Below are 20,236 nucleotides of genomic sequence, written 5' to 3' on the forward strand. Positions count from 1 at the left end.
TAGACTCATATGCTGGAAGATATCCTCAATGTACTCACCCTACACGTAATACATTTAAATATCTGTGTGTTAAATTGAGAACATTTGGATCTTAAATGTGTCAGAACCATATCCAGAAAGTAAAGTTACTAACGAGGAAACAAAATTGGTTCTCTTGCCACTGGCTCGAGATCCTTGTGTTAGTTCATGTCAAATCGCAAGGGAATATGACATGAGACAGAGTAGTGTTGTTTGTGTTCTGCATTGCCATAAATATCATCCTTACCATATCAGTCTCCACCAAGAATTAACTGGTACGGGTTGTAGGCATCGCATTGAATTCTGCCGATGGGCTCAACTTCAGATTCAGAGGGATGATACATTTATTAATTTGATTTTATTTACTGACTAGGATACATTCACTGACCATGGAAATGTTAATTTGCATAACATGCATTGTTGGACAACTGAAAATCCTTGTTGGCTGTGGCAAGTTGCACACCAAACACCGTGGTTGGTGAATGTATCATGTGGGTTTCTGGAGGACAGACTTACAGGCCCCTATTTCTTCAAAGGAAATCTTAATGGTAGGACGTGCACCACATCCCTGCAAGAAACATTAGGTCTGTTATTGGAAGAAATACCTTTAGGAACAAGGAACAGAATGTGGTATCAATACAATGGGTGTCCATCACATTTTTCGTTGATGGCTAGAAATGAATTGCAGAGACAATTCCCAAATCACTGGATTGGTCGCCGAGGAGATGTCGTGGCCAACTTGTTCGCCAGATTTGACGTCTCTGGATTTTTTCTTGTGGAGATTTGTAAAAGACATTGTCTATAAAGATGTTCCAACTACATCTGAAGATATGCAAGAGAGAATTGTAAGAGCATGGGCTTCAATAAGTGCCGAAGTGATAAGGAATACCACTCAGTCCATGATAAGATTGGAGCACTGTTTTGATACCAATGGTCATCACTTAGAGCACCTGCTGTAAATGGACGTTCATGCCATCTTTGTGACTTTCGTTGACCTTCAAAGACCTCACTGTTACACATCATTGGATTCATCTCAATAGCTGCTATCAGAAAGAAGTACCAAACTATAGCATCCCATTTAAAAAGGTTGACCTTCATCTCACTGAAGTGACCCCACCTAGCAACAAAAAACCAGTGTCAAATTATGGCCCCCATTATCCCATGCAACTTTTGTCCCGCAAACTTTTCAGCTTGTATCATACTTTTGGAGTTATTCTTGGTGGCAATAGTTAGTGACTCACCCTGTATAGTGAGTAACAACTTTCCTTTTCACAATATTGAAACTTTTTATTTTCTTACGTGATGTTCAGGTGGTGCTCCGTAGCTCTTAAATATGTAAAAGTGATACGACAAGCTTGCGACTGTCTGGATGTGAATTATTCATGGATAGTTCAGTGAGTGTTGAGAAAATAAAAAATGAAGCCTAAAGTATAATGTTCAGTTCAAATAAATATTTTTATTTAGAGTAAAAATTTCTGGTTGTGAATACATAGATGATGAAAACATTTGTAAATGTCAAATATTACAATTAGTCTTATTTTCTGGTGTTGTAGGTTCCTTCGGGACGATTATTCCACGCTGCTGCTGTTATTGGTGATGCGATGTATATTTTTGGAGGAACTGTTGACAATAATGTACGCAGTGGTGAGATGTATAGGTTTCAGGTAAGCACCAAATAATTATCTTATTATGACATCATTATAGATCCCACATTCAGTCTCTTAAAGATATTGACAGAAGATAAGTAATTATGCGCAAAAGATTTTTCGTTATTTGGTTGTTTTCATACATACTACATAATTCTTTAGATGTCTTTTGAGAAAGTTCAAAATTATATTCACAGAATTCCATAATTGGGATTTATTTTACCTTCTTCAGATGATTACTATTATGTCTTCATCAAAACAGAAGTATTATCCATCCAAACAGATGACAGATGGGGTTTCAACATTCTATTGAGATCTCAACAATCATACAAGCGAATTAAGCTTTAATTTAGCAAATAATATACTCAGTGTAAAGGTGAGCATAGTTGATTCACTTAATCTGTGAAGTATTACTGTTAGAAATCTCACAATCACTGCAGTGTAACTTGGATAATGTTTCCCGTAATTTATCATTCATTGTCTATGTGTTAGAACAAAACTTTAACATCAGAATGCCATGAACAAACAGAAAGGTATTTCATCCTGTCTCACTTGGGAATTTCTTGCTGACAGTTTCAGACTCTCTTGGTTTAGCACAGTCAAACAATGTGTTCATCAGAAGTTTTGACAGCACACGATTAATTAAGACATTTAGATGGGTCATACATTGCATCATACCCTGTACACCAATATTTTTATTAGACATGGTAGTTACCCTTGAAAGTTGCCAAAAGTTTTTATTTATTGCAATTGGAAATCTCAATAAACATGTAAATAAGCTTTAACTAAAATCCTAAACAATTATGCGAAGCCTTGTACCCATGCTGGTATTACAGATACAAAATAAAAATGTAATACTTTTTGTATGCACTGTGTATTAGGTAAGATTTACACTTAACACTGTCATAATGTGCATAAAATATTTCATTGTGGACAGTAGATGCAAACCTTGCTACGAAAATATAATTTATTTATTTTATGGATTAGCTGATGAAAGTTTTAAGTCACCGTGTATGTATTAACATTCTTATTATTGTCTGAATTGTTCTGGTTTCTGGCTGTGTGCAATGCATAGTAATTGTGGAAAATTACTAGGCACCTACATTCTCTGGCTAGCAGCAGCGAAAATTTAAAATAAAAATAAAATAATGCCATCTATAAAAAAAAAATCGCCAGGTACTGCTTCCTGTGGAGTGAATTAGGTACTGCTTCCTGTGGAGTGAATTCTTCATTGAGCTGAACAGATGGAAGTCAGAAAGTGCAAGATCTGGATTGTAGGGTGGATGAGGTAGAACAATGCAATGGAGTTTTTGTGATCTCCTCTTGGGTGTGCAGACTTGTGAGGCCTTGCGTTGTCATGGGAGAGGAGAAGTTTGTTTGCATTTCTGTGGTGATGAACACACAGAAGTCATTTCTTCAGTTTCCTGAGGGTAACACAGCACACTTCGAAGTTGATCATTGCACCATGAGGGAAGACATCAAACAGAATAACCCATTCAGAGTCCAGAGGACCATCGGCATGACTTTCCAGCTGAGGGTGGGGCTTCGAACTTTTTTTTCGTAGGAGAGGTGATGTGGCACCACTTGATGGCTTACTGTTTTGTTTCATAACCTTTGACAATTTTGGGCAGAGTCTTGTCATGATCAGCCTTGTTGGTACTTTGTTGCTCTTTATGGTCTTGTGTTAAGTGGCGAGGAACCCATCAGGCACACACCTATGAGTACCCCAACTGGTGGATGAGTGTCAGCTCTGCCAACAGAGATGTCCAGTTGTGCAGTGAGGTGCTTGACTTGACCCATTGATTGCTGCGAATTAGCATGTCTGCACATTCCAACCCTATAGGAGTCACAACTATGTGCAGTTGGTCAGCATGTGGGAGATCGGACAGGTTTCCATGACCTTGTTGCGATGGTGACAGACACCTCGCCCAGTGACTCAAAATACTTCTGTTCACTGACAGTTCTCTGTAAACATTCTGCAAGCACCTGTCAGTATCAGCGATCTCTGGTTTTCTGCCAGTAGAAACTCAATGGCAGCTCTCTGCTTGGAACACAGCTCGATTACAGGTGCCATTTTGAAGGAAACATAATGCACCATGATCCATTGTGACTTCATGAAGCTATAGGGACCAAAGCAGGACTATTCTGTGATGTCATAAAAGTTCCACATTTTTTCAGCTGAAATAGGCCAAGAAAAAAGTGTTGCATTAATTATTGAATGCCCTTCATATTTACGAGAGCATTTTTTTTTTTTTTTTAAAGTAAGGTCCATTTGAACATAAGTACCTAACAAAAGGTTATTTCAAAAAAGTAAATTTATTTTCAGAAAGTACATATTTCACTCTATTTTTCGACATAGTTGCCAACTTTGTTGAAACACGTATCATACCTCTCAACCAATTTTAAAATACCCTCTTCATAAAAACTTGCCACCTGCTCCGATAAACAGGAGTTCACTGCCATTTTCACATTTTCGTCATTATAAGGGTTGCCACTGAGGTGGTGTTTGTAGTGGAGGAACAGATGGTAATCGCTCGTTGCAAGATCAGGACTGTAGGGTGGGCGGTCTAAAACTTCACAGCCAAAACTGTGTAATAAATCGCGGGTCTGACCTGCAGTGTGAGGTCTTGCATTGTCATGGAGAAGGACAATTCCCTTTGTCAGCAAGCTGCATCTTCTGTTTTGAATTGCTCTGCGTAGCTTTCTCAGGGTTTGGCAGTATGCTTCTGCATTGATAGTGTTCCCACGTTGCATGAAGTTGACCAACAAAACACCATGCCAATCCCGAAACACTGAGGCTGTGATTTTGTGCTGGGACAGTGTCTGTGTGACCTTCACCTTTACATGCAAGTGTGTGTGTGTGTGTGTGTGTGTGTGTGTGTGTGTGTGTGTCCATTCCATGGTTTCATCTCCAGTTACTATCTGACTCAAGACGCCGTCACCTTCTTCGTGATAACGAGTCAAGAACTTCATCGCACACTCAAATCTTTGGTTTTTGTGGTCCTCTGTTAGGAGTTATGTGACCCAATGGGAGCACAGCTTCCTAAACTTTAGGTGTTCAGAAACAATGTTGTAAAGCACTGATCTTGACACGTCAGGAAATTTGTTTGGGAGACCTGTTATTGTGAAGTGCCTGTTCTCATGAATCCTTGCTTCAACTGAAGCCACCAAATTGTCTGTAATCAAAGAGGGCAACTGGAGCAGTCCTCGTCATGGACATTGTCATGGCCATCTTTGAATTCTCGTACCCACTTACGCACTTTGCTTCCACTCATAACAGTACCACCATACGCTTCGCAAATCTGTCGATAAATTTCTGCAGCAGACAGGTTCTTTGCTGACAAAAACTGTATCAGTGAGTGAACGTCACGCACTGCGAGCGAGTTGATAGTCTTAAACATTTTGAAAGCACAGAACAGAACCGTACAGGGTAGCTACAGAGCTGAAACTGAGCACAGTTGATCCCGAAGCATGCTGGTACACGACGCACATGCTCGTTGCAGTATGTGCGTGAACTACTAGTGTCTACAGCAAAACGGACTTCACTTACAAAGCACGCCTCGCAGTTACACATCAATATTCATAATGAGCTATGTTCATAAATTATTTCTATAGCGGATGGTATTGAAGTAACTTACAAACTAAACAATAAATATGGCTACATTGAAAAAATCTGAACAGTAATAAGATAAATACTTTATAATTTTACCAATATTATGAAAAGGAGGGATTGCTGCTTACCAAATAGTGGAGATGAGTCACAAACAGGCATAACAAAAAGACCACTAAACATGTCAACATTTACTCTAGGAAAGGTCATACATACATGACCACTGTCTCTAGCCACCAAGCCCAGACTGCACACGATGGGAGAAGCAGTCTGGGTGGTAGGGGGAAGGAGGCGGCTGGGGCGGAGAGGGGGAGGATAGTAGAGGGGTGGTTGGTGACCTTAAAGTGCTGCTTGTGGAAGCATTAAGGGACGTGGTGGGGACTGGAGGCAATGTAGGACAGCTAGATACAGTAGGGAGATAGGCAGAGGGGCATAGGGTGAGGGAGGGGGAGAGGGAAGGAGATAAGTAAAGGAGTAGAGAGACTGGGTGCATTGGTGAAATTGAAGGCTGTGTAGTGCTGGACTGGGAGCAAGGAAGGGGATAGGTGGGTGAAGTACAGTGACTATCGAGGGCTGAAGCCAGCAGGGTTACGGGAACGTAGGATGTATTGCACAATTCAGAAAAGCTGGTGTCGGGAGGAAGGATCCAGATGGTGCAGACTGTCAAGCAGTCATTGGAGTGAAGAATGTTGTGTTGGGCAGCATGCTCAGCAGCTAGGTGGTCCAGCTGTCTCTTGGCCATAGTCTATTGGTGGTCATTCATGTGAACAGACAGTTAGTTGGTTGTCATGCCCATGTAGAATGCAGTACAGTGATTGCACCTTAGCTTGTAGATGACATGAATGGTTTCACAGGTAGCCATGCCTCTGATGGGATAGGTGATGCTTGTGACCATACTGGAGTAAATGGTGGTGGGAGGATGTAAGGAACAGATATTGCATCTAGACCTATTACATGGATGTGAGCCATGAGGAAAGGGGTTGGAAGCAGGGATGGACAATGATATTGTGTAGGTTTGCTGGGCAGTGGTCTACCACTGTGGGAGAGATTGGAAAGTTGTTGTTGTTGTTGTTGTTGTGGTCTTCAATCCAGAGACTGGTTTGATGCAGCTCTCCATGCTACTCTATCCTGTGCAAGCTTCTTCATCTCCCAGTACCTGCTGCAACCTACATCCTTCTGAATCTGCATAGTGTATTCATCTCTTTGTCTCCCTCTATGATTTTTACCCTCCTCACTACCCTTCAATACTAAATTGGTGATCCCTTGATGCCTCAGAACATGTCCTACCAACCGATCCCTTCTTCTAGTCAAGTTGTGCCACAAACTTCTCTTCTCCCCAATCCTATTCAATACCTCCTCATTAGTTATGTGATCTACCCATCTAATCTTCAGCATTCTTGTGTAGCACCACATTTCGAAAGCTTCTATTCTCTTCTTGACTAAACTATTTATCGTCCATGTTTCACTTCCATACATGGCTACACTCCATACAAATACTTTCAGAAAGGACTTCTTGACACTTAAGTCTATACTAGATATTAACAAATTTCTGTTCCTCGGAAACACTTTACTTGCCATTGCAAGTCTACATTTTATGTCCTCTCTGCTTCGGCCATCATCAGTTATTTTGCTCCCCAAATAGCAAAAACTCCTTTACTACTTTAAGTGTCTCATTCCCAAATCTAATTCCCTCAGCATCACCTGACGTAATTCGACTACATTCCATTATCCTCGTTTTGCTTTTGTTGATGTTCATCTTATATCCTCCTTTCAAGACACTATCCATTCCGTTCAACTGCTCTTCCAAGTCCTTTGCTGTCTCTGACACAATTACAATGTCATCGGTGAACCTCAAAGTTTTTATTTCTTCTCCATGAATTTTAATACCTACTCCGATTTTTTCTTTCGTTTCCTTTACTGCTTGCTCAATATACAGATTGAATAACATCGGGGAGAGGCTACACCCCTGTCTCACTCCCTTCCAAACCACTGCTTCCCTTTCATGCCCCTCGACTTTTATAACTGTCATCTCGTTTCTGTACAAATTGTAAATAGCCTTTTGCTCCCTGTATTTTACCCCTGCCAACTTCAGACTTTGAAAAAGAGTATTCCAGTCAACATAGTCAAAAGCTTCCTCTAAGTCTACAAATGCTAGAAACGTAGATTTGCCATTCCTTAATCTGGATTTTAAGATAAGGCGTAGAGTCAGTATTGCATCACGTGTTCCAATATTTCTACGGAATCCAAACTGATCTTCCCAGAGGTCGGCTTCTACTAGTTTTTCCATTCGTCTGTAAAGAATTCGCATTAGTATTTTGCAGCCGTGACTTGTTAAACTGATTGTTTGGTGATTTTCACATCTGTCAACACCTGCTTTCTTTGGGATTGGGATTATTATATTCTTCTTGAAGTCTGAGGGTATTTCGCCTGTCTCATACATCTTGCTCACCAGATGGTAGAGTTTTGTCAGGACTGGCTCTCCCAAGGCTGTCAGTGGTTCTAATGGAATGTTGTCTACTCTCGGGGCCTTGTTTCGACTCAGGTCTTATCTCCCATTTCATCTTCATCTACATCCTCTTCCATTTCCATAATATTGTCCTCAAGTACATTGCCCTTGTATAGACCCTCTATATACTCCTTCCACCTTTCTGCTTTCCCTTCTTCACATAGAACTGGGTTTCCATCTGAGCTCTTGATATTAATACAAGTGGTTCTCTTTTCTCCAAAGGTCTCTCTAATTTTCCTTTAGGCAGTATGTATTCCTCTACATTACATTTGTCCTCTAGCCATCCCTGCTTAGCCATTTTGTGCTTCCTGTCGATCTCATTTTTGAGACATTTGTATTCCTTTTTGCCTGCTTCATTTACTGCATTTTTATATTTTCTCCTTTCATCAGTTAAATTCAATATATCTTCTGTTACCCAAGGATTTCTCTACCCCTCGTCTTTTTACCTACTTGATCCTCTGCTGCCTTCACTAATTCATCCCTCAAAGCTACCCATTCTTCTTTTACTGTATTTTTTTCCCCATTCCTGTCAGTTGTTCTCTTATGCTCTCTGTGAAACACTCTACAACCTCTGGTTTAGTCAGTTTATCCAGGTCCCATCTCCTTAAATTCCCACCTTTTTGCGGTTTCTTCAGTTTTAATCTACAGTTCATAACCAATAGATCCACCCCCCGCCCCTGCCCCCCCCCCCACCCCCCCATGAACCATGGACCTTGCCGTTGGTGGGGAGGCTTGCGTGCCTCAGCGATGCAGATAGCCGTACCGTAGGTGCAACCACAACGGAGGGGTATCTGTTGAGAGGCCAGACAAACGTGTGGTTCCTGAAGAGGGTCAGCAGCCTTTTCAGTAGTTGCAAGGGCAACAGTGTGGATGATTGACTGATCTGGCCTTGTAACAATAACTAAAACGGCCTTGCTGTGCTGGTACTGCGAACTGCTGAAAGCAAGGGGAAACTACAGCCGTAATTTTTCCCGAGGGCATGCAGCTTTACTGTATGATTAAATGATGATGCGTCCTCTTGGGTAAAATATGCAGGAGGTAAAATAGTCCCCCATTCGGATCTCCGGGCGGGGACTACTCAAGAGGATGTCGTTATCAGGAGAAAGAAAACTGGCATTCTACGGATCGGAGCGTGGAATGTCAGATCCCTTAATCGGGCAGGTAGGTTAGAAAAATTTAAAAAGGGAAATGGATAGGTTGTAGTTAGATATAGTGGGAATTAGTGAAGTTCGGTGGCAGGAGGAACAAGACTTCTGGTCAGGTGACTACAGGGTTATAAACACAAAATCAAATAGGGGTAATGCAGGCGTAGGTTTAATAATGAATTGGAAAATAGGAATGCGGGTAAGCTGCTAGAAACAACATAGTGAACGCATTATTGTGGCCACGAAGACCACACCTACTACAGTAGTACAAGTTTATATGCCAATTAGCTCTGCAGATGACGAAGTAATTGAAGAAATGTATGATGAAATAAAAGAAATTATTCAGATAGTGAAGGGAGAAGAAAATTTAATAGTCATGGGTGACTGGAATTTGAGTGTAGGAAAAGGGACAGAAGGAAATGTAGTAGGTGAATATGGATTGGGGCTAAGAAATGAAAGAGGAAGCCGCCTGGTAGAATTTTGCACAGAGCACAACATAATCATAGCTAACACTTGGTTTAAGAATCATGAAAGAAGGTTGTATACATGGAAGAACCCTGGAGATACTAAAAGGTATCAGATAAATTATATAATGGTAAGACAGAGATTTAGGAACCAGGTTTTAAATTGTAAGACATTTCCAGGGGCAGATGTGGACTCTGACCACAATCTATTGATTATGAACTGTAGACTACAACTGAAAAATCTGTAAAAAGGTGGGAATTTAAGGAGATGGGACCTGAATAAACTGAAAGAACCATAGTTTGTACATGGTTTCAGGGAGAGCATAAGGGAACAATTGACAGGAATGGGGGAAAGAAATACAGTAGAAGAAGAATGGGTAGCTTTGAGGGATGAAGTAGTGAAGGCAGCAGAGGATCAAGTAGGTAAAAAGACGAGGGCTAGTAGAAATCCTTGGGTAACAGAAGAAATATTGAATTTAATTGATGAAAGGAGAAAATATAAAAATGCTGTAAATGAAGCAAGCAAAAAGGAATACAAACGTCTCAAAAATGAGTTTGACAGGAAGTGCAAAATGGCTAAGCAGTGATGGCTAGAGGACAAATGTAAGGATGTAGAGGCTTATCTCACTAGGGGTAAGATAGATACTGCCTACAGGAAAATTAAAGAGACCTTTGGAGATAAGAGAACCACTTCTATGAACATCAAGAGCTCAGATGGAAACCTAGTTCTAAGCAAAGAAGGGAAAGCAGAAAGGTGGAAGGAGTATATAGAGGGTCTATACAAGGGCGATGTACTTGAGGACAATATTATGGAAATGGAAGAAGATGAAGATGAAGATGAAATGGGAGATAAGATACTGCGTGAAGAGTTTGACAGAGCACTAAAAGACCTGCGTCGAAACAAGGCCCCCGGAGTAGACAACATTCCATTGGAACTACTGACGGCCTTGGGAGAGGCAGTCCTGACAAAACTCTACCATCTGGTGAGCAAGATGTATGAAACAGGTGAAATGCCCTCAGACTCAAGAAGAATATAATAATTCCAATCCCAAAGAAAGCAGGTGTTGAGAGATGTGAAAATTACCGAACTATCAGTTTAATAAGTCACAGCTGCATGAATGGAAAAACTAGTAGAAGCCAACCTCGGGGAAGATCAGTTTGGATTCCGTAGAAACACTGGAACACGTGAGGCAATACTGACCTTACGACTTGTCTTAGAAGAAAGATTAAGGAAAGGCAAACCTACATTTCTAGCATTTGTAGACTTAGAGAAACCTTTTGACAATGTTGACTGGAATACTCTCTTTCAAATTCTAAAGGTGGCAGGGGTAAAATACAGGGAGCAAAAGGCTATTTACAATTTGTACAGAAACCACATGGCAGTTGTAAGAGTCGAGGGGCATGAAAGGGAAGCAGTGGTTGGGAAGGGAGTGAGACAGGGTTGTAGCCTCTCCCCGATGTTGTTCAAGCTGAATATTGAGCAAGCAGTAAAGGAAACAAAAGAAAAATTTGGAGTAGGTATTAAAATCCATGGAGAAGAAATAAAAACTTGGAAGTTCGCCGATGACATTTTAATTCTGTCAGAGACAGCAAAGGACTTGGAAGAGCAGTTGAATGGAATGGACAGTGCCTTGAAAGGAGGATATAAGATGAACATCAACAAAAGCAAAAAGCAAAAGCAAAAGCAAAAGTCGGGTGATGCTGAGGGAATTAGATTAGGAAATGAGACACTTAAAGTAGTAAAGGAGTTTTGCTATTTGGGGAGAAAAATAACAGATGATGGTCAAAGTAGAGAGGATATAAAATGTAGACTGGCAATGGCAAGGAAAGCATTTCTGAAGAAGAGAAATTTGTTAACATTGAGTATAGGTTTAAGTGTCAGGAAGTCGTTTCTGAAAGTATTTGTATGGAGTGTAGCCATGTATGGAAGTGAAACATGGACGATAAATAGTTAGGACAAGAAGAGAATAGAAGCTTTCGAAATGTGGTGCTACAGAAGAATGCTGAAGATTAGATGGGTAGATTACATAACTAATGAGGAAGTATTGAATAGGATTGGGGAGAAGAGAAGTTTGTGGCACAACTTGACCAGAAGAAAGGATCGGTTGGTAGGACATGTTCTGAGGCCGCAAGGGATCACCAATTTAGTATTGGAGGGCAGCGTGGAGGGTAAAAATCATAGAGGGAGACCAAGAGATGAATACACTACGCAGATTCAGAAGGATGTAGGTTGCAGTAGGTACTGGGAGATGAAGAAGCTTGCACAGGATAGAGTAGCATGGAGAGCTGCATCAAACCAGTCTCAGGACTGAAGACAACAACAACAACAACCAATAGATTGTGGTCAGAGTCCACATCTGCCCCCTGGAAATGTCTTACAATTTAAAACCTGGTTCCTAAATCTCTGTCTTACCATTATATAATCTATCTGAAACTTGTCAGTATGTCCAGGCTTCTTCCATGTATACAACCTTCTTTTATGATTCTTGAACCAAGTGTTAGCTATGATTAAGTTATGCTCTGTGCAAACTTCTACCAGGCGGATTCCTCTTTCATTTCTTACCCCCAATCCATATTCCCTCTCTCCCTTTTCCTACTACTGAATTCCAGTCACACATGACTACTAAATTTTCGTCTCCCTTCACTATCTGAATAATTTCTTTTTTTTTTTTCATCATACATTTCTTCAATTTCATCATCATCTGCAGAGCTAGTTGGCATATAAAATTGTACTACTGTAGTAGGCGTGGTCTTCGTGTCTATCTTGGCCACAATAATGCGTTCACTATGCTGTTCATAGTAGCTTACATGCACTCCACTATTTTTTTTATTCATTATTTAACCTACGCCTGCATTCCCCATATTTGATTATGTGTTTATAACCCTGTATTCGCCTGACCAAAAGTCTTGTTCCTCCTGCCACTGAACTTCACTAATCCCCACTATATCTAAATTTAACCTATCCATTTCCCTTTTTAAATTTTCTAGCTTACCTGCCCGATTAAGGGATCTGACATTCCACGCTCCGATCCGTAGAACGCCAGTTTTCTTTCTCCTGATAACGATGTCCTCTTGAGTAGCCCCTGCCCAGTTCCAAATGGGGGACTATTTTACCTCCGAAATATTTTACCCAAGAGGACGCCATCATCATTTAACCATACAGTGAAGCTGCATGCCCTCGGGAAAAATTACGACTGTAGTTTCCCCTTGCTTTCAGCCATTCGCAGTACCATCACAGCAAGGCCGTTCTGCTTAGTGTTACAAGGCCAGATCAGTCAATGATCCAGACTGTTGCCCCTGCAACTACTGAAAAGGCTGTTGCCCCTCTTTAGGAACCATATGTTTGTCTGGCCTCTCTACAGATACCACTCCATTGTGGTTGCACCTATGGTACGGCTCTCTGTATCGCTGAGGCACACAAGCCTCCCCACCGACGGCAAGGTCCATGGTTCATGGGGGGATTGGAAGGATAGTGGGTAGAATATTTTTCATTTCATGGTGTGACGAGAGGTAGTTGAAACTGTGGCAGAGGAAGTTGTTCAGTTGCTCCAATCCTGGGTGGACACGCTTAATACTAGCTAACATTACATTACACTTTTATTTGTACTTTTGATAATTTGTTGTACAAGGTATACAATATGATATTGGACAAGTCATTGTGATTTACAATACATGTTTTTAAATCATACTAGAATATTTACATTGATTTCGGCTTAATATTATCACAACTGTAGGTTCAGCTTCTATACATTATATTTAACCCAAGTAATTATTTTTTTTCTTTTTCTTTTTTTTAGTATTTGGCAATAAATTTTTATGTTTCAAGATATTCATCTATACTATAATAAAATTTTTGCAATAAATATTTATGGACAGCAGTTTTAAATTTTGAAGTGTCTTTTATTGTTTTAATGTTTGTAGGTAGCTTATTGTATAGTCTGTTTCCTGTTTGCAGTGGTCCATTCTGTTATAGTGTTGTGTGTGCATGTTGAACATGTATCTACTGCTTTCTCCTCATGTTATACAGGTGGATACTCTGTTCAGTTGACACAAGATTATTGCTATTTTCTAAGATTTTCCTTACAAAAATGATTACTTGTAAAGTATACAGACATGGTAGTGGAAGGATATTTAGTTTCTTAAATAAGGGCTTGGACGAGCTTCTTGATGCAGCATTTTCTATGGCTCTTACAATTCTATTTTGACATATAAAACAACTTTTGCTAGCAGATGCATTTCCCCAAAAGATTATAACGTATCTCAGTAAGGATTCTGCCTGGGTGAAGTATACATCTTTTAGTGTCTCTTTCAATGTGCAATCTGAAAGAATTTTGATAATATATCAAATGGTATTTAATTTATTTGCAATGTATTTTGTATGTTGGACCCATCTTAGATCTTCTTGTATCCATATCCCAAGAAATTTTGTAGAGCTTACATTTTTGAGGGTTCTAGTAAACAACTCGATGTCTGGTGTTAGTGGACATTTATTTTGCACTGTGTGTATATGCATTGTAACAGACAACAGCTTAACCTTAATCTTACACTCACTCATCTTACGCAATTCCAAATAAATAAAATTGACTTAAAGGAACCAGAAGTAGGGATCATTAAGTTCACACTAGATGAGGTTCCATGTGTGCAATTTCTGTACATCCAGATGGATAATAAACTGAGGTAGCATCAACATAGAGAGAATTTAACCAAAAAGCCCAGTTCTGCCTGCCATGCACTCAGAAATCTCCCCCACTGTATTGAACTGCAGACTGGGTTGCTAGCATTCTTTGTCTGCTCTTACTCAGTTTTGTCCTATGGCATAATCTTCTAGGGTTTTGCAGCCGAAACAAAGAAAGTATTTATTCTACTGAAGTGTTTGATGAAAATATTGTGTAAAATTGATTACCAAAAATCTTGCAGCGATCTCTTCAGGACCCTTAATCCTTATGCTTAGACACTCCTTAATTGTATTTGTGATTAATAAAAAAGTGAATGTCGGATGAAAACAAGTCACAACCACAATAGCAGAAACTGGAAATCCCAAAATATTTAAAACAAAATAAAAGATTGCGTCATCAACTAATACTTCTAAAATTTATCAGACTACTTGGACTCAGAAATGTAAATTTCATGTGGCTTTAATACTTGAATGATAGATACTGACTTGGTCAGTATATGGACAACCAATAATGTAAAATTACCTAAATGCTCAGTTGTAAATAGTAGATAAAAACATCAGCTGAGTAGTGTGTGAGGAGCAACAGCCTGTTTCAAAGTAACTGTTTTCCTCGTAACATAAGTATTTGAGAAGTAATGTCAATAATTATAAAATTGAGTAGGTAAATACTAGTCATAATTTGTTGTTATTAGTATACCTTACAGAAGTAGCCAACAATGCTTGCTTCTGCATGTTTATGTATAATTTGACTCGCGCCACATCTGTCCATGAGTGAATTAACAAAACAATGTGTGAATGGATAAACAAATATAATTGTACAGAAATAACACGAATAGTCATGACAGTATACAAACCAGCATAATTCTGAAATAATTATAGTCACGTTACACTCTGTTTATGACAACAATTCAGAAACCAGAGTTCATTATAATGATAAGTAATCTGTCAAACTCAAATTTACAAACTCGTCAACCAAATAAAAAGAATAATACGATAAAACTACTGTAATTTAGACAGGAAAAAGAATTTCTTGTTTCTCAGGCTTTTGAACCCTGTGGGAAGCAAGTTCAAGATTTTGATGCATTAGTGCATTGATGACAAGTTTTTTAATTGTAATGGAGGTTGTTCTTGTATCTGGTGTTATTACTGGACTTTTAAATTATTGTCATAGAGTTTTAGGTTTTTTATTACAAAACGCATGAGGGAGAATATGTTCAAGAAAGCAGCAGTAGTATTCCCAAATTCTGAACGTTTTGGAGCAAGAGGTTCTTGGAATTAGTCTACATATCATTCTGATTACCTCATTCTGTACAATGAATACTTATTAAGAAGACAGTTTCTTCAGAAAATGAGTCGTACCATATTGCAGAGAGAAAATAAGCTGATTTTGTTACAGATTGATTTTAATATGTGGCATTGTTTTTATTTCAAAAACAGCCAAGTTTAATCACTTGTGTTTTATACTCAGTGCTTTTTGGTGATTTTCAGTAAGATTGTGTCATTTGGCACATACAAAATGGGCAGAAAATCTTTGCTCTTAACATTTGGACTCACTGCTCAGTGAATTTGCCAGAAGTTGGTCAAATAAGTGTTACTCCTTGTGAGTATTTCCATGACAACTTTCAGTCCTAGCTACAGTAAGTGTGTGTGTGTGTGTGTGTGTGTGTGTGTCAAGAATCTGCAGTCTTTCTTTCTAATCAACTCTAGTACATGCACTGCTGTCTCTTCTCATCCTGCAGAAGTTTTACATGTCTATGATACTTGTATAGCTAAAGAAAACTACATTCCTGCCACCCCTGTTCTGTTTCCACATTACAAGTGCAATGTGATGCTGTTATGTTTGTGTAGGAAGAAGAGTATCATCTAGCACTGTGTACCATGTATAGCAGTCTGTAAGATACTATTTGAAATTGACAGTTAAAAAAAAATTAAAATAAAAAAGCATGTCCATTAGAAAGAACACGCAGTGAGTTGTGATAAATATTGTTTTGTGATTTACTTTGTCGGTATTCATTACTTGCTATTCTTGCCTTCAGCCAGTATACATGCATAGCACCAAATGTGTTTTGACTCCAGAATGAGGATAATAGGCTGCTCATATCTAGAAATACTGTAATCCTTGACAATCCATTCATTTTACATAAACTAGCATTTGATTTTGTACTTATAATATACACTCAATGTCCAGAACATCTTTATTGCCTACCAATTAGCACAGTGAGTGCACAGCAGACACTTAATAATGCGCCATCATTCAACAGCATTAGTTCACTGCAGTCTGCAAACAACTGTAGTACAGTTTGGTCTTTTGGCACAGACAGTTGTCCTATTAGAAAACACTTCATTTAGTGAGAACACAACAACATGAAGGGATACTGATGAACAGAAATAATAGTGACTAAATCTAAAGCTTTGAGTGCCATCTATAATAACCACCAATACTAGTGGGGACCCAGGGCATCTTCACAATAATGTTAAACTACAGTAGCTGACAAAAAAAATTGAAGTACCCAGAAGACAGACAGATGTCAATGTAATGTCATACACATACACATCATCAATGGGTATGTTAGTGATTAGAGTTGAAATTTTTTTGTGACAAGTAGAACAGCCTCCAGAGTACATTACCATTGTTCACATTTAGTGTTGTTACCAGGCCTGGTAGGATATATAAGGAGTGTGAATGTCAGATTTGAGTGATCACTCTGAGAGAGAGAGAGAGAGAGAGAGAGAGAGAGAGAGAGAGAGAGAGAGAGATGTCATGTGCTCACGTGAGGCAGCTTTATCAGCACATGACATAGTTTGAAAGGGGCCACATTGTGAGTCTTGATTTGGCTGGCTGGTCAAATTGTGCAATATCCAGATTTTTGGGGTGTTTAAATGTGACAGAGGATCAGTGTTGAACTTATTTGGAACATGAGAACAGGCATACTTGTCATCCAGGTTCCTGTTGACCAAGTCTGACTTTCCTGACTTTCACAAAGGAGGATCACAGTATTGTCCACCAAGCGCCCCATCACATCTGCGACAGCCATCTGAGAACAAGTAGTGAACCCTGTGTAACATTGTTTTGTCCCACACCATTGGTCAGAAATGAGCAGCAGCTAGAATAGGGAATTACCATCCCATGCATAGTCTGCTGTTCACAACAGAAATGGCTGTGTTTACAATGGTGCCATCACTGGAAAGCAAGGACTACTGATAAATGGGGTTGTTGTTCTCAGGGGTGAATCAGGGCTTCACACTATTCCAGATTACCATCACCAGTGAGTGTGGTGGCAACCTGGCAAGAGGTTCCATTTTCCAGTGATTTGGAGAGGCAAAGCAGTGATACTCCTGATGTCATAGTGTGGGGAGCCATTGGGTACAATTTCAGCTCACAGCTGGTAGCAACTAAGGGAACTCTGTCAGCACAATGGCATGCCATGTACATCCTGTATCCTAATGTGCCGCTTTTCATGCAGCAGTATTGTGGTGCCATTTTTCAACAGGACTGTGTTTTTCCACGTGTAGTGCATGTGATGAAATGTCTGCAGGATGTTGAGGTACTCACATGGCCAGCAAGCTCATAAGATCTGTCCCCAGTGGAACATGCTCGACAAAAGCTCATACATCAACTCCGCCCCGGAGCCAGTAGCCAGGATATCAATGTCCAATTGAGAGAGTTGTGGACCAGCTGGTCTCAGGAGAGGATACAGCAGCTTTATGATACCTTTCCAAACCCTTAACACAGGCATCCAGGCAACAGGTGTTGCAACATCTTACTGAAAAGTGGATTCAATTTTTTTTATAAATTTGACTTAATTTTGTAATCATTGCAGTGAGGTTCCATTTTGTTTCTTCCTCCACTTCTGAGTGCTTCCCTTTTTTTATCAGGCATTGTATATTTATCAGCAGTGAACATTCCATGTAAATTAACCAAACCTTCATATAGAAGATGATGTACCTTTGCAAGACCACTGGCCAAGAATATTTCTCCATTTACATGTTCACAGTAACATAAGTGAACAGGAACTATGAAAGCATCTAGAAAGAGTAAAATGGTATTGAGCAATTTGCAGTCAAAGGCGTACGTAGTAGCTGACACCGTAATCTATCAACATGAAGACTATAGCATATTTCACTGTGAAAAAGCCTGCTGCTTGAAGTACCCACATTTTTCTAAAAGCTGCCCAATTGTCAGTATGAAAACAAATTTCTTAGGAATATTTGGGGCATTTTTAAAAGAACCCAACTAATTTTTTACACTCATTTGAGTCTGTGGTTGATATGAGTCAATCACTTCATACTAGATATAAAAGCACAATCAAGGTATTGTGTGGAAACTCCTGGCCTTGCATTAAAAAACAAACAGTTGATTTATAGATTACATCTGGTGCAAGAGTTATGCCATTCATTTTCAGAGGCACAAAAGGCATTATTCATATTTATTACTTTGCAAATAATGAAACAGTTATTGGAGAATATCTCACAAATTTTGAGGGTGGTCTAGATGAAAATATATGTGAAAATAAGTCTGAATTGCAAAAGTAAAGGGAATTGTCTTACTTCAGATTAATGCATCTGCCCATACAGGTTTTTTGTCATGGGGAAACTGAGATGCCTGAAGTATGAATTGCTGGAACCATCCATATTCTTTACCAAATTTAACATTATGACTTCCAGCCAGTCCACATCTAAATAAACTTGCCATTGTGAAATATATAGATTCCAATGAAGAGGCTGTCACAGCAATTTCTAGGCCTTTCGGAATAATATTTAAGCAATGGAATCTATTAATTGAAAAAAAAATGTTGAACAGAGTTCATTGATCTAAAAGACATTGCTAACTGAAAATTTTCTCAAAAATGTGTTTTATCATCAGGCTGTGACTCTCTATTATCCTTGTAAAAGAAAACTTGATTTACCTGACCAAGCAATTGATCTTGATTCAATTACCATGTCTCCATCCACTCTGCAGTCATTATTGATCATATTGTTGGTTTAGTGAGGCCACATGTTGAAACTCATTTGGGCAAAAGCCAGTGTGCGATAATTAATGGTGTACATTATGCAGCTGTGCTCTAATCTTTGTTATAGTAATGGCCAGACTGAAAAATACCCAATGATAGACAAGCATGCTTCTTAAGTACAGTTTTTTTTTATGTTTTGAATTTACACAAAAAATTTTCCTGTTATGTAACTCACCACTGTCTCCGCTACTGATACCAGTTGGTTAAGTTCTAGCTGCTTACTGCTGTGCTCTGTCCTCATCTTGGCTACACAGATCCATAAGTACTCGTGTCTCCCCCCTGAAAGACTCGATGAATTTTTGGTTCAGAGTCTTGTATAATTTATGTTCATTTCCTTCTTTATGCCTTGTTAATAACAAATAATCACCCACTGTTATGGTAGGGGGCAAGATTAGCTGGATTTCAGGAAAATTTTTAATGGCAGAGATTCACGTCATATGACATTGACAGTACACGGGGACAGTTCACAAAAAAACAATATTTTGTTCCATAAACTAACATTCTAAAAATGTGACTACAGGGTGAATGTATTTGTTGACTGGTGGGGAAATAATTATGAAAGGTATCAAACATTTTTTGGTTAATGCAAATACTGTTATGTATATTCTATTAATGCTAAATTTCTCCATTAATGTAATTTATTTGCTTACAGTTCTCATGTTACCCGAAGTGTACACTTCATGAAGACTTTGGTAAGCTGCTAGAAAGTCGACAGTTTTGTGATGTTGAGTTTGTTGTTGGGACAGAAGAAGTGAAGATTCCTGCTCACCTTGCAATGGTAGCTGCACGTTCCCAGTGGCTGAGGGCCCGTATCAGACAGGCTCGTGAAGCCCGTGACAAACACCTTGAAAAGGTAACAACTCTTGTGTACTGAATAAATAAGGTGGGGATAAAAAAGGAAAAGGGTATTTTTTTGTGAGCTATGTATTTTAATTTTTTTACAAAACTTATCTTTCCAGTAATTTATTAATTAAGGTTTCTGCCAGATTGAAATAATATTTTTATTGTTGACTAGTTTCGAACATTTTCTTTCATTCTCAAATAATTGCCTACATTAGAAGGTACAGTGTTATCAACAAAACATGAAATACAAAATGTTTGGTTACATAAATAATTTTTTGAGCATTTTGTGTGAACAAATTACAGTAGTGCACTAAATC

General features: G+C 39.1%; 1 protein-coding gene across 2 annotated transcripts in view; it reads left to right on the forward strand.

Annotated features, from left to right (window-relative positions):
• Positions 1-20,236, forward strand: part of LOC126203163 (leucine-zipper-like transcriptional regulator 1) — a 179,472-nt gene that overhangs the window by 50,551 nt on the left and 108,685 nt on the right. For both annotated transcript variants that reach the window (XM_049937404.1, XM_049937405.1), the window contains exons 8-9: positions 1,572-1,682; positions 19,729-19,929. In XM_049937404.1, the coding sequence (XP_049793361.1) occupies positions 1,572-1,682; positions 19,729-19,929 (312 nt within the window). The remainder of the gene's footprint in view (positions 1-1,571; positions 1,683-19,728; positions 19,930-20,236) is intronic.

The sequence above is a fragment of the Schistocerca nitens genome, chromosome 9 (genome assembly GCF_023898315.1).
Source record: "Schistocerca nitens isolate TAMUIC-IGC-003100 chromosome 9, iqSchNite1.1, whole genome shotgun sequence".
NCBI classification, from domain to species: Eukaryota; Metazoa; Arthropoda; class Insecta; order Orthoptera; family Acrididae; genus Schistocerca; species Schistocerca nitens.